Consider the following 14,679-nt stretch of genomic DNA (forward strand, 5'->3'; position numbering starts at 1 on the left):
CACAACATATATATATATATATATATATATATATACCTGATACCTACTTTAACGACGGTAAATTGTTGATTTATCCAAAATAATGTCGAATCGTTAAAATCACGTGAGTTCAGAGTTGAGCAATTTGTACAGAGCACTTGATGCCGCATTTTCGGAAATGCCACAAGAGACTGCAAAGCAGAGCATTTTTAACTGCAAAGCAGTACTGCGACACAAATTCAACAAAATAAATGCTATAGATGATTTGAACTGATTCATGCTAAATAAATAATACTTTATTTAACAGGATTTAGCACCCACTGTGCATAAATATAAACAAATTACAGTTAATGATGAAAGTCGCGAAAGACTCACGTATAATGTCCTCACAAGTTCTGGAGCAGAGAGCTGCGTAGCAGTGCGTAAACATTCGAAAGAAAGTTGCTCATACGGACGATCATTCCAACAATATAGCACGGAAAGTTGCAAAGTAGTTACATCCAAATCAAACTTCCCCATTTTATTCGTAAAAACTATCTTAAAAATAAGACGAAATTGATATTCTAAGAATGCATCATTACCTGTGTTCATAAAATGTTCAAAGAAATCAAGATGGATAAAGTACCGTGCCATGCGACCAATGATGATGCCATTGCAATTTCCGCCCTGAATGTTGTTTCCGGTAGAAATCTTCGACCTCAGGAATGAAATCTTCCAACTCACGAGGCATCTGGACTTGCGTACGATCAGCTGCACCACGTGACCATGCACCGGCGTTTAAAATTTTGATTGAGATTGAATCTACATTTAAGAATTTAAAAGTCTCTAAAAATGCGCGGTGGAAATAGCGAATCAAATAATATAATTAAAAAACCATCAGCATTATCAGTCAGTAGACAAAGAATGACTTCCCCAGTGGTTTTAAGCCTCATTCCACATTTCAGCGTGTGATGACTCTTCCATTACGAGAATTTTTTGCACCTATCGCATCACGACTAGTGCAGTAGCTGTCATTAAAAAACTGATTCCCACATAAATCAGGCAAAATACATACACGATGAAAAACTATCAGAAATAATTACCTGCAATGCAATTGTTATTTGATGCAATCGAACTTTTGAAAGCGCTATTTAAATCCTTATTCACTTCGATATCTTGCAACATACGGAATAATTTTGTCACAAAATCGGCCGGCATCCCGACTTCTCTCATTCTGTAGCAAGCACTAGATGACATTGACCAATTCATCAATCTAATTCACACCATCAGTCACTGTTCCAGCAGACAACTTTACTCGTTTTCCTTGCATTTCGTTTAAGCAACACTAATGATTACGCTTAGTCAAAAAAAACGACATCATTAGAAATAAAAACATGGAAAGCAACAAGCAACATCCATAAAAATTAGCCATTTGTAACAGAGATTTAGAGAGCAAAACCTTGTAATCATTTGTTCCTCTTTTTCTTGATCCGCACTTAATTCAAGTATTAGTCGCCGAGTAAGATGCGCCTTGTAAAATCGCATAAAAACATCCTTATTTTGCACATATTTTAATACTAGTAGCTGGAAAGGCATAAATCAATTTACAATAAACGGAAATATTTCTATGATTTTGCTTTTGAGAAAAGGTAATAAAGAAATCATACCACATCATTTAATTTGGCATCAATTTCTTCAGAAGATAGACGTTTCGAAAGACTCGTTTTCCTCAAAATGAGATCTGTGAAAATTGCAAGTAATTCTGGACATCTTGATTCTGCCTGTATCCGACCAGCACTAAAAAAATTTGAGCATAGTTTCCAAAAATTTTTGAAAATTCAAGAGTGTAGAACTACTTCAACAGGTGATAACTGAAGCAAAAGGAGAGATGATAGCAATAGAATGATAAATATTTAAATTCTTAAGCCAAAATTGTGTCACTGAAAAGTACAGAAGAGAGGGAACGAGATGACAACTGATAAAGTCATCCGGTCTTCCGAAATTATTGCAGGTCGTTAAGACGATGCAAGCATAGTGCAAATTTCAAATATTGGAGTGGTTTCGACTTGTAAGTCTAATAAATTGTTTGACAGGTCAAAGAACAGAATAACAAAATTCTTCTGCACATCAAAAAGAGAAAAAAAAACGAACGATTTTCCCTTGGAACTTGTAATTTCCATTCTAAAAATGCAAGTATCGTTTACAACATCCTGAAAAGCCTTATCTCGTGTCGTTAAAAAACGTGGATCGTCATAAAATGCGTCTGCAACAAGAAGGCTGAATTTTGAAAACATGGTTAACAATTGTTCCACATATTTTTCAGGATCCTGAAACATAAGAATATCGTAAATTCTTGCAAGTTTGAGTAAGATTATATAAATTTCTGTGAAAGCTATATAATTTAAAACTACAATCCTTTGAAATTTAAAACAAAAACAGGAAGAATTATAAGGAAACAAACTGTAGTTATAGTATTCGCGTTTGCCTTCATGTCGTTCAGAGCTTCAGTTCTAATAAAAATATCTAGAAACTTCAGGACAGCATCAATACCATCTGATGTCCGATTTATTAACCGATATAACATTCTCAACTCTAGAAATCAAATCATTGGTAGTTTATCACACGAATAAAGCATTAAAGAAAAGCTGAACAAATTTTTCAAGTAGGAATTAAAAAATAACTGAACAACAAGGTGTATATCAACTTCAAAACCTATGTTGAATTCATCTTCTTAAGAATATTAACAGAAAGAAAATCCTCCAATGTCGAATGCACTAGTGAGAGATAAGGAAGATAAGGCTATATGCCTCAAGTTGTAATTTCCCCACCAAACTCTAGTCGAGATTGTTGCATAAATCAACTGGTACTAAAGACAGTTAATATAAACGACGATATTTCCATATAAAGAAAATCTTACTCTCAGTTTGTCCTTCACTGATGAGCGCCGGACATTCAGCTAGAATTTGCTCTTGAAATTGAACAACAAGCACTTTAACGCATCGTTCCACCAGCTAAGTAGTTCACAGGATTTAAAGGCATTTAAATGATATAAAAAACTTAGGAAGAGACTCATTGAGCTATAACAAAGGAAGAAAGGAATGAACAACTATGCGGAGATCACAACCTTTTCTACGGAATCCGTCGTGCTTTCCAAATAACGCCTTCCACGAGCTTCTTCTTCACCCAGCTTCGTATCCGCATACATCATATAACTTTGCACACCTTCCGAAGCCAGAACCTTTTAGAACGAAGAAAATTAACAATCCAGTCATGCTTTACTACAAGTTTATCAGTTTATGCTCTTTAAAGGTTGCAAATTTCTAAAAAGTGAGTCACAAAAGATAATACCTGAGGAGCACGAGACTTATAAAATCTCTCCGTATCATCGACATAAGCTCGTTCAAAATTATCCTTGTACACTACCAAGCTATCTTCAGTACTTAGGTTTAATGATACTGAAATTGAACTCAATTTAAAATATATTGCACCAATCACCGACAATCTGTTGCCACAACTGTTATTATGAAAGGGATAACGACGAAGGAATATTAATTTCAAACAAGAAAAAGATAACTCAGACTACCGTATGACTGTCGAACACCAATAACAAGCTGAGGATCGAAAGCTTCACCATTTCGTTCCAGTTCAACTAGACGCATTGCTGCACTTTGTAACTTATGCTTTATAGCTGCGAAAATTGTTTTACCCCAATCATTCAACATAATCTGTGAAATAAAAATATATATGAAATGCAACTATCACAAGATCCATCTTGTTACTGCTATATGAAACTAAGCAGAACAGATACCCCACGAAATTTCAGAAAGCTAATCATGGAGATAATATGTGCTCATTTCAACACGTTAAAATATGTTGAAGTTAACATTCAATTATGCCATTTTCTAAATATCTAACAAATCTAACAAATGTATCATCTAGCTACACAGGAAACTGCAAATCAAAAGCATTGGGAACGGCTGTTGCTTTAAGAAGCTAGAGCGTCGAAAAATGTCAAAGACCAGAATTTAGATCTTCCATTCTTGTCATCAAGTAATTCTGACAAAGAAAAGTATTAGGATTTAAAGACGAAATTATCACTTATTTTTGGATCTTGTTCTATTCAATACAGGCAAAAACGTGCAGGCACAGACATATTTCCTTCTCGCAAAATCGCTCAAATTCATTAGAATCAATTAAAGATGTAAGGAATTCAGTTAATGCCGAATTCAGTTTGAAGTCTTACTCAAAGATCTAACTTTTGCACAAAAAACCGACATACCGACGAAACCACAACGCTGGCTTCTTTCATGGAATTTCTTGGTTTCAATACTAAATTTTTTTGTTCCGAAATATAGGAAAAAGGCTTTGGAAGATATTCCGTTTGCGTATAAAATTTTGTCCACTCTGAGATATACACTCTTAAAATTGCATTTTCTTCTTCATGTTGCATTATACGCTGCAAGAAAAGTATTCATTTTTATTTACTATAAAAAAGTTACCTCCTTTAATCTTACCAGGAAGTATTTTATAAATTCAAATTTCCAATGATCTTTTTTTTCGCCCAAAGTTTTATAAATTGTGAACAGCTTACTCTTTCAGCGGCAATGATATAACGATGCACTTCCGCTTCTAATTCTCTGCGGACCATATCACCGCCGCCTTCGATCCATGCACATATACGATGAACAATGGCGAATAACTCCTGCCATTGTACTTTACTTACACTCTGAATATATAGACATTATCAGAGCACAAATAACATAAAGATGGCTGATTAAGAGTGAAAATGTGATCCGTTTCGCTGAGGGCATACAGTTAAGACTGGAAACATGCAAGTTTCCAGTCATAACTAATAATATAGGAAAGGATACGACTAATACGAGCATTGTAACTACTGAGTTACTTGTTTAATTTTTATTATAAACTTTCAAAAATTGTTCACCAGGGCTCTTTCAGAGCAGAACATTTGGAGATAACGAAGCAACTAAATGCTATCGGCAACTGAAAATCTGAGGAAAGAGATTACTGATGAGTAGTGTGACAGTAAGTTTGTCCTAATTTTCACTTTTTCCTTTTCTATTCGAAATCGATATTTTCATTCAACAACTTGTTAAGCTGAAGCTAACTGGTAATCCCATAATAAATTCCCTAAGTTCAAGTCAGATTCCAAATATAAATATTTAAAAATGAATATTTTGTCCAGTTGCACAACCACTAACTTTTTCATTACTTATATTTTCGAAACAATACCCTTTGATTCAGCAGTGATATCACCGTACTCTTTGCTTCTCTCCATTCTTTGTCAAAATCAACTGGATTAGTCGGACCCTTAAAAACAGTGCTTGAATTTTTATTGAAAGACCCAAAATAAATTTTTTCCCTTCATATGCAGATATTACCACCGGGAATCTGCCATAGTTTTGTTCATACAAGTGACCCAACAAATAGCATTAGCTGGACTATGTTAAAAGACGATTCTTTTGTTCCTTAAGCCAAAATTTAAAGTCTTCGTTCTCATGACCTACTGAGTTATGCATCTATCCACTACCACTTTTCGAAAATATTTCGGAAGTGAAAGCAGAAACATTTTATTAACATTTCATTCGAAATTTCTGAAATAAAACCCAAGCAATGAAATTTTAAAATAAAATTAAAAACAAAACTTACTCGTAGCATTTTTCCCTACAAGCAATTCTTGCGCCAACAATCTCTTATATTAAATAATGAAGATAATAGAACATCTCTACGAACCCGTCTTATGATCTGAAATAATTCCATTATCATTTATCATTACAACTTAGACAGTTCGCATATAGCAGCATGAATTTAGTCACATTTCGAGATCGAATATTTAAAACTTCTTAGTTTGATTTAAAAAGTGAAAGCATGAAGATTCAGACACGCATGCTTCGATTCGAATACCAAGCAGCGATTAAATGATTCCGCAAAAACTTTTCTCCTTGAGAATTTGAATAATTTTGTCCACAATCAAAATGTGCCAAGAGGACGAAAATCCTATACACATATGATATCATTCCAGTCTTCTTAACACACAATAATGTCCACAAAAACTTGTTAATTTTTAACAAAAAATCCACGACGATGAATTCTATTACACGTATCAAAAAGCAAGGCATCCGGAGAAACCCCACGTATCCACGTTTGGACGTGACATTTCCTTCACGACGAACCCACATCGCCACTTTAAATCTTCAGTTGGCATGTGCCACAGGACAATATATATCACATTGTTCAATAATGGTACAAATTCCGACAATTTCTTGCATCATTGCCTCGCTGCTCTGTTATTTTCTTATTCTTTCAATCTCTCGTCATATGCTTTAGGCAATTCTTACCAAACTTATCGGTCTGTCTCTATCGATTTCAATACCGTTTTCATTTGCATTTCTTACTATTTAGTATTTTCTCTCACATTCTGCATACTTTCCTGAGGTTGGTTAGACTTAATATATTAACTAGCGGGACAGATAGCTATATATGCGGTTCACGTGTTACTACTTAGGATGAACTCTGAACTCATTATTACATGTATTGGACTTTCTAAAGTAATAAAGTAATGCAATTTATGAGCATTGCTACCAGAAAAGATGAATATGAAGTAAGCATATTGTTAACGACAAGCATAGACAGATAGTCATCTATTCGCAAGGAATGGATCCAACAAAGTTGGATATCCGCGGACTCCGCCGGTTTCGTCGTCTGATAGTTTTCGATGAAGATGGCAATCTTTTCCGTTGAAATACATTAAACTGGGAACTTTATAATTTTCCCGCAAAAATGAGGATTAGATGCATATGATACCATTCTATCATCGTTAAAGAATCACACGGTTCTTAGCGTGGGAAAGGATTATTAGGTCAAGTTCAAGATCTTAGAATCAAGATCTTAGAAAATCAAGTTCAAGATCATTAGGATTTTTTGCCACAGTTCATGATATATTCACAAAAATGAGAAACAGATGTATGTATCATATTTAGACTTAGATCTCGTAACCTAAACTACCTAAAGTAAAAAAAAACCTAAAAGTATTTCTGTTATGTAAAGCATTACTGCTATCTATCACTCCAACATGATTGGATGATGAGAATTATTCAGTACTTCATATTTTTATTATCCATTGAAGAATATTTTTTGTAATTCAATCTTGAATAATTCAATCCATGATGATTGGATTAATTCATCTAATTGAAATATGTCTGTTTAATAATTGCAAGTGACTAATTTATTTCGAATTATTTAGTTTGTCAAAATGGTAGTCGAACAAAACCGCTTATTCTTGAAACGTGACGTTGGATCCAATGAAATGACCAACTTATTACAGATCACTAGAGAGGCATGAATAATTGAGAAGGTAAATCCCTTTAAAATACTCAGATAAAGCTTTTTATATTTATCAAATTAGCGTTGCGTCGGCAATCAAAGAATTAATCGATCGATAAAATTATCCTTACGTGTTTCTGTCCTATGTGAAACTTAAATCTTCACTTTGCTCTTGGCACTTTTCATCACTGTTACCAACAAGAGATGAAGATCTGCAAGTATTGCACTTTATTTATAGTCTTTTTCGAAGTGCCTCAGAGAAATGACAGATTGAACTCAAACTGTAATTTCTTATCATGGAAATGAAGTGCGCAAATGGTTCGCTACGGATGAAGATTATCATCGGACAGGTGCATTTAGAAAAGCTGAGGAGAAGATATGAAAGCAAAACGTAAATGCTATTTGAAGTTTCAGGAATATCTTTGAGTTAATGTTTATAAAAATTTCCACAAACAAATTGACCAAAATTCGAAATATTATGCAATCTCCTCTTATTATTAGAGCGGTGATATTACTATGTGCATTTTGTATGTTTCTGACTATTTCTAGCAGTTTTTTTTTTTTTCTGCAATGAACTGGGCGCAAAGTAAATGCTATTTAAAGAATGGATTAAATTAACCAAAACCAAAACCTGGAAATCAGGAAGACTTTTAGCTTTAATGGTATCAGTATTTCAGGAAATTGTATGATATGATAAGAAAAGTTGTATTTGAATCAGGAAGTTGTTGATATAAATTTGGCAAGCATGCAAATACCGTGGTCGTCTACATCTACATCTTATCTGCCTTAAACATTAGCACCAACATTCTATCGAAGATTGCTGTCAACTATAAATTGTGGTGCGTTTATGGACAAGTTACATTGGTGCGCGGCGGCATAGAGGCACTACTTTTAGCTTTAATGGCCCAAACAGTAATCACGGTGAGTTTAACTTTCAAACTTTGATTTTTTGCTTAAATCAATGAAATCAAACAAAGAGAGATGAAAGTGTCGATTGATTGTCAAAATAGATGGAAACAATTAAAGCTAAATAATTAAAATCGATCAGTGTTGTTTAGATCCTTCTCTCACTTCATTTACTAGTAATAGAGTAAACATGCCCAGTTTAGTAATCACATTCTTCCTGCTTATTCCGGGATGATAATGTGATAGTGGATTCAGGTTAACAGTCGGATCATTTAGTAAAGAAAGGGATACTTTCCAGGGAATAAGAATTTGTAGCTCACATGAAACGGTGTATAATACTTTTCATCCAGTTGTTCTATTCATTTATCTGCTAATTGTGTTTTCATCTTTTTTTATGGACTGTTGTCTATCGCATAGGAAGACATAGTTCTCGTTAAATTTCAGGCTTTTTGGCAGTGGTTGCGGTACGTCTCTGGTTTAAGTCTGAAGATATAGGCTGAATAAAAGATAATGCAGTGGATTCGGATGGCATTGAGAAGAGAGTAAATGACAAGGAAGAGAATTCCAGAGAGACGGAAGAATTAGCTGACAAGGGAAAATATCTGGAAGAATCGATGAATCCGAAGATGGAGGAAACAATTCTGCGTCATTCAGTTCAACTAAAGGACAGTCCAAATTATATATGACAGAAATGAGAGAAATGGTTGGAGAGCAGAAAAATAACGAAGAAACTGAAGATATGAGTGGAAGATTGGAAATAGGACTGAAAGATGAGCGTGAAATGGAATGTTTGTGCGAGATTATCACCGATTCTGAGCGAGAATCAATGGTTATTGATAAGGCTGCACAAAATCAATGGTTCGGAGTGGTTGAAGCTTGCAAGGATAACGTTTATATTAACAATGTATGGTTGGACTTGATGTTGACTGTTTGCAGATTCCACATTCAACGCTCTTCTTTGCTCTGAGCCATACTTTTATCAGCCAGAAATATTTTTCGCATACTCACGTTTCATTTTTTTACAGTCTTTAAACAATTACTAATATTTTAACTTCCTTCTCAAATGCGCAAAAACCAAACGGTCTGTCGCCGAATTTCTCAATCTCAAACTTGGGTAATTAAACCTTTATTTCTCAAAACCCGGTAATACAGAAACGAATTCAGTAATTATAATATCAATATGAACAAAAGGGGACCAAAAACCAAATAACGCCCGTTATCGTCTTCCCAACCAACCTGTTGGAACACGTCTTTCGAAAATGATTTGGTACTCAGGACCTTCTTTTCATTGCTGCATTTTCGCGTTATGACTTTCGGAGTTTTTCCAACACGATCATAATCAATGGATAGTATAAATTGAAACTGATCTTCTGGAAAATGACAAGAGATAATTTGCGCCCAGTTCATCATTTTACATCTCATAATATTAAAGTGAGGTTATTGTGTGAACAGTTTTGTCAACATAACTGAAATAAATTTGGCTTAAGTTGCACGTTAAAAAATTTCTTTATCATTATTGCCTTATCATATAAATCTAAGCCTAAAATAACTGATAATTTTTAGCTTAACATAAGAACAAGTAGAAAAGAATTGAAAGATCATTTTGAAAGTTATGGTGCCATCACGATCATCGAATTTTGCAAAGATACAGTTAATTATCGTTTTATCGGGTGAGTTTCCACTACCGTTGTATCCTTATGCTATTGTTCTTTTCTTTTATATTTAGATTATTTGTTGTATTTATGACCAAATCGCTTGATAATTTTTCGCTTAGTGACCCATTGAATACTTTTGAAAAAACTTGAATTTGAATACTTTGAATTGAATACTTTCAAGCTTACTACGCAAAATGATCGAATTTCGAAAAATATAAAAGGTTTCTTTCAAATTCTGAGTTAGAATACCTATGATTACTAGCTATTTTTTCAGAATGAATTCTGCTAGGATAGAATTGATAGATATATCTGTCAAATTAAAAGCAATGGATCTTGTTGACACATTTTTAAAGGGAAGTAAAATTGATGTTAGTTTATTTTTTTGTCTTCCTCTGAAAAGTAATACTGAAATTGGGTACAATGGGACAACAAAACATCGGGACTTGTTTTTGCTCTTTTTTGTTAATGAATTATAAGATTCTCCGCTAATTGGACATTCCCTCAGAGATCATCAAAGCAGGACAAGCATGCTAGTGTCAATTGATATCAAAATTGAACTAATTCCTTGATCCTATTGTCAATAATAATGATAACAGCACTTTTTTTTTCTGTGCGAGCATGAAGAATGTTGTTTGTGTTGAATTTTATTAATGAAAATGTCTTAAAATTCATTACATAGAAAATAATGTTTGACTGATTTGGCGCAAATACAAGCAGTCGGAAAATTCAATTTTCCGATAGCGCATTATCGGAATCGTTGCTCTCACTACAGACATTTAATTATCGCCGTTAGTAGTGAGAAACAGTATTATCGTATAGAGGTTAATCGTATATCAGGATATGCTAGTTTTTAGATTTCTTGCAAAGGTTTAAAAGTGTTAGTTATCATGGTCTTGGTATCAATCGCAATAAAGAAAGCTCAAAACATCTTTTAACTTTTAGATTTCAGTACCGCTTACTTAAAATAAATTTGCATTTGGTAATGTTAGTGTGAAGTATTCTAAATGGATAGCTATGATTTAAAATATTCTTCCAATTTCTATCCATAAAAAGTACTGTCATTCAGTCTAATGGGAATTAAATATCATTGAGGAGCAGATCCTAAAAGCAGATCCTTTTTCTCGGACATACATTATTTTTAGGAACCGCTTTTCCCTACATCTTTCAAGAAATTTTCTGTTTAGGCGACCGTACAACGGGATCGGATGGGACTGGCCAGAGTGCTGCTATTTTTTTATGTTTTTCTGTAAAGTTCCCTTTGCTTTCTTATGTTTTTTTAATGCATATTACGCTGCTTAAGAAAACCTGAAAGGAAGTACTGTACGAACTGTACGAGGTGTGCATGTCTAAGTTTAGTAATAATTTGTAAAAGTTTACATCAAAATGAATTGCTGATTTATCCAAATCCTACTAGTGTCGCTTGTCACTCTGTCATACGCATCGTTGAAATTACCATTTACTTTTGTCTCTGTTACTTCACGATTACCACACATATATTTTTGTTACGTATTGATTGTTTCTTTTGTATTCTATCATGTCTTAAATTTTGCAACTTCCAAGCGGTTCCCAAGATATCAGCTCCTTTTTTTGCGAACTTTGACTTTTAAACCTTGGAAATTGCAATTCGATTTTCATTACTTTTTCATTCAACGTATTACTTACAATTTCTCGGTGTAATATTTTAATTAGATGCATTTGAAAGTAATTATTCCAAATTTGTCATATGGTTTTGCTCATCTGCGATTTTACTGATCAAAATTTTGAGAGCACAGCTTATTGACCCCGGTTTCTAAATACAATTGAAACCTGTACAACTTCTAATTCCTATTTTATCTTTGCGTTACATTTTCCACTGGATTTCATTTTGTTGAAAAAGAGAGAAAAAAAAACGGAAAAATCATTTTCACTAAAAAATTACTTCTTATGTGAATGTTGAAATCGCGAAATTTGTTAATAAAAATTCATCACTTAGTTTCAGGTTGACTTTCTTTTTGCATTTTAAGTTTTGGTATTGTACGATTACTTCATTCATTTCATCCATCGGATATTTTTCCCTGTTTATTGTTTTTCGCAAATAAATTTGCAGATTTAAATGACACATGACATGATTAACCCATAATTCATGGAGTAAAAGTTGAAATATTCACATATTTCCCAAACACATGAAGCGATTTCCACTAGAATTGCATTATAGTACATCTGTTAATTGTAACATGATTGCATGTCGATGATTGGTTTATCCCGCAACTCTTTTCTCGTCAGTAATATAAAATAGAATCAAATTCCAGGAGTGATGAAACAGGCAACAATTTAAGTTTCTATTAGCAAATGAGAAAAGCATTGTATAGAACACAAGAGCTTCAATTAACAAATCAGTGATTATTTATTCGGATAGAGAAAGAATTGATCTCTATCAATTGTCTGCCACCTATTCGATTTCTTCCTTTGGTAACCTAAAGAACTTAAGTACAATCTAAAATAGTCGTTGAATAACAGTAATTTGACAAAACACAACTTCGTCTGATATTAAAATTATCCTAGTTTTAGTTCATGTTTTAGGCCTCAAAATGTGTTCTTTACAAAAATGATCAGGGATGGAAGATGAGGAAGTATTCTGTTTTTCAGTTTTGTGGAAACAGATTCATACTGCAACCTCTTTACAAAAAGCAGCCATATTTTTCAGACGATATTTTCTATTAAAAAGAACGTCCATTCCGAATCTTCCGAATTTATTCCTAACATCTTGCCAAAAAGAACTATCATTCAGTTTCTTTTTTTGACAGAAGCATCAAAAAGTCTAAAAGCAAAGAATCATTTGGCTTTAATCCCAAAGAGGGAATAGATGAAATGAGGAATTACACGAAGAAGACTGCCAGTTCAAGGACATAACTTTATTTCATACTGGAGTTGCAAAATTGTTCTTATCATAAAGTAATCCATAGATGAAAAAGCTTTTCTATTCATTGCCAAACTGTTGAAACAATTTCAAATCAAAATTTTGCTTCCAAATATTTTGAATTCGTTTCAAACTTTTACTTCATTACAATTATTTCAATAAAAGTTTATTAAGATTCGGCAATTTCAAGCTCTAGCCGCATTGAGATCAGTGCTATTGAAATTTAGAATTCAATATTTCTTCCTCTTCTACCAATATTTCAGTATCTTTTCAATTCATTTTTATCGCAAGTTTTGTTTGAAGTTTGCAAAAAACAACAGATTTGTGAAAAACTTATAATTAATTAATGCACACTGTTATTCATTCTTGTCAGGATAGAAGATATAATTATCTTCCATATAATTTGAATGTCTTATTTCATCGTTAAGCTTGAAAGAATTCTGGAATAAATCGTATATGCATTGTTGGTTAATTAGAGTCAGAAAAATAACTATTCTAAAACTTCAGTGTGAATTACAAGTCATATAGTTTACAATTCATTACATATGTACATGTTGTTGAAATTTTGATTAAATCGTTGAAACTGATATTTTCAGTTGAGTATGAAATTTAAGTGTATTTAGAAAAAGTTTCATAAAATCTCTAGAAATATGAAAAATTAAGCAAATAAAATTAGTGGTTTAAAATTAATAATTCTCATATTTAAGTAGTTTTACTTTAAAAAACCGATCATTTTGAAATTATTTTCACGACGTATTTTTTCCAAGCCAAAACAAACTTCTATTTGAATTTAATCTTGGCTTGACAGAAAACAGCCAAATAAACTATTGACCAGAGCAATAATGATTCTTATGATTAGTCATTTGATAAGCCATTCTATTCATAGAACAAAATAAACACTAAAAGGATCCAAGTTCAAACTGCCGGCTGGGTTATTTGCAAAGTGCTCTTGTCTCTTTGAAGCTATATGTCACCTCGAACATATCGTGAGTTTGATTCTGATTTCTTTCTTAGTCTTGGAATCGAAAAAGTGCAAACACGAATTCGGACAACTCTCTAAAGATTTCTTTTTTTCGATTCTTTAAATCCCATAAAGTATCGTTAATTTCCAGTTTTTAAAACGAAAGGATACTTTTGTCATTGCTGCCTTCAGACATTTTCACAAATCTGTTATTTAAGATAATGTTTTGGATGATGACGGATAGCTTTGATTTAAAATTTTTATCCACCATATTTCTTGTTTCCACTTTACTTAAATGTAGGCTTAGATAAGAAGTAAGGGCAAATTATATCTTGAAAAAATACTGAAGTTTTGTGATCCAACGTAAAAGTTAAAAATACAGGAGCTCTCTGACATTAAATAATTGATTCTAAAAAACGAAAGAACATGAGGGCCTAGCATACTTCAGCTTACTTTTTTAAACATTTCCTTTTAAGGTCCAACTTCCTCAATTTAGGCCATTACTATTACTACTACTACTACTTCTCCTCCACCTCTTCCTCCTCCTTCTCCTCCTCATCATCATCATTAATCAAAAAATTTAGTGAATTTAATTATAGCGTTACTCAGTAAAAGGCCTGTAAAGATCCATAAACTAACTTTACAGATTCTCTATGCACATTTGCTGAAAATAACAGTGTGTTTGATAATTCCATTGAGATATGATTCTAAATAGAGAGAAAAGAGCACTTACTAATCGAGGAGAGTGTTGCGGCGATAATTGGAACTAAGCGAGTTGAGGTGTGTACTTGGATAGCCATTCGCAAGGCCAAGTGCTTTTTCCGCACACTTAACTCATTGTCGACTTTCACTTGTTCTGTCCAGTCCTTCCTCACCATTTCTGCTGCTTCTTCTGGCTAATATACATCTTGGTGTATTGATAGACAGCTGTATACGTATATATATATATATATATATATATA

The 14,679-nt window shown here is 33.2% G+C and overlaps 2 protein-coding genes across 2 annotated transcripts in view; one reads left to right on the top strand and one right to left on the bottom strand.

The window, feature by feature from the left end:
• The window catches only part of LOAG_16572 (Cullin-5), an 8,018-nt gene extending 2,291 nt beyond the window's left edge, over positions 1-5,727 (bottom strand). Inside the window, exons 1-16 of the mRNA XM_020449225.1 lie at positions 5,626-5,727; positions 5,209-5,286; positions 4,550-4,684; positions 4,238-4,414; positions 3,542-3,683; positions 3,307-3,413; positions 3,083-3,196; positions 2,876-2,969; positions 2,420-2,550; positions 2,110-2,285; positions 1,626-1,755; positions 1,418-1,542; positions 1,062-1,192; positions 605-780; positions 355-516; positions 48-170 (exon numbers count right to left, since the gene is read on the bottom strand). Of these exons, the coding sequence (XP_020307294.1) occupies positions 48-170; positions 355-516; positions 605-780; positions 1,062-1,192; positions 1,418-1,542; positions 1,626-1,755; positions 2,110-2,285; positions 2,420-2,550; positions 2,876-2,969; positions 3,083-3,196; positions 3,307-3,413; positions 3,542-3,683; positions 4,238-4,414; positions 4,550-4,684; positions 5,209-5,286; positions 5,626-5,634 (2,010 nt within the window). The 5' untranslated portion in view covers positions 5,635-5,727. The remainder of the gene's footprint in view (positions 1-47; positions 171-354; positions 517-604; positions 781-1,061; positions 1,193-1,417; positions 1,543-1,625; positions 1,756-2,109; positions 2,286-2,419; positions 2,551-2,875; positions 2,970-3,082; positions 3,197-3,306; positions 3,414-3,541; positions 3,684-4,237; positions 4,415-4,549; positions 4,685-5,208; positions 5,287-5,625) is intronic.
• Positions 5,728-8,887: 3,160 nt separating this feature from the next.
• Positions 8,888-9,172, top strand: LOAG_07519 (hypothetical protein; the record flags this gene model as incomplete). The annotated part of the gene is made up of 1 exon (XM_003143052.2): positions 8,888-9,172. One exon carries the CDS (start codon positions 8,888-8,890, stop codon positions 9,170-9,172), a length of 285 nt encoding a protein of 94 aa, XP_003143100.2.
• Between the last annotated feature and the right edge of the window lie 5,507 nt (positions 9,173-14,679).

The sequence above is a fragment of the Loa loa genome (assembly GCF_000183805.2).
Source record: "Loa loa unplaced genomic scaffold supercont3.8, whole genome shotgun sequence".
Taxonomy (NCBI): domain Eukaryota; kingdom Metazoa; phylum Nematoda; class Chromadorea; order Rhabditida; family Onchocercidae; genus Loa; species Loa loa.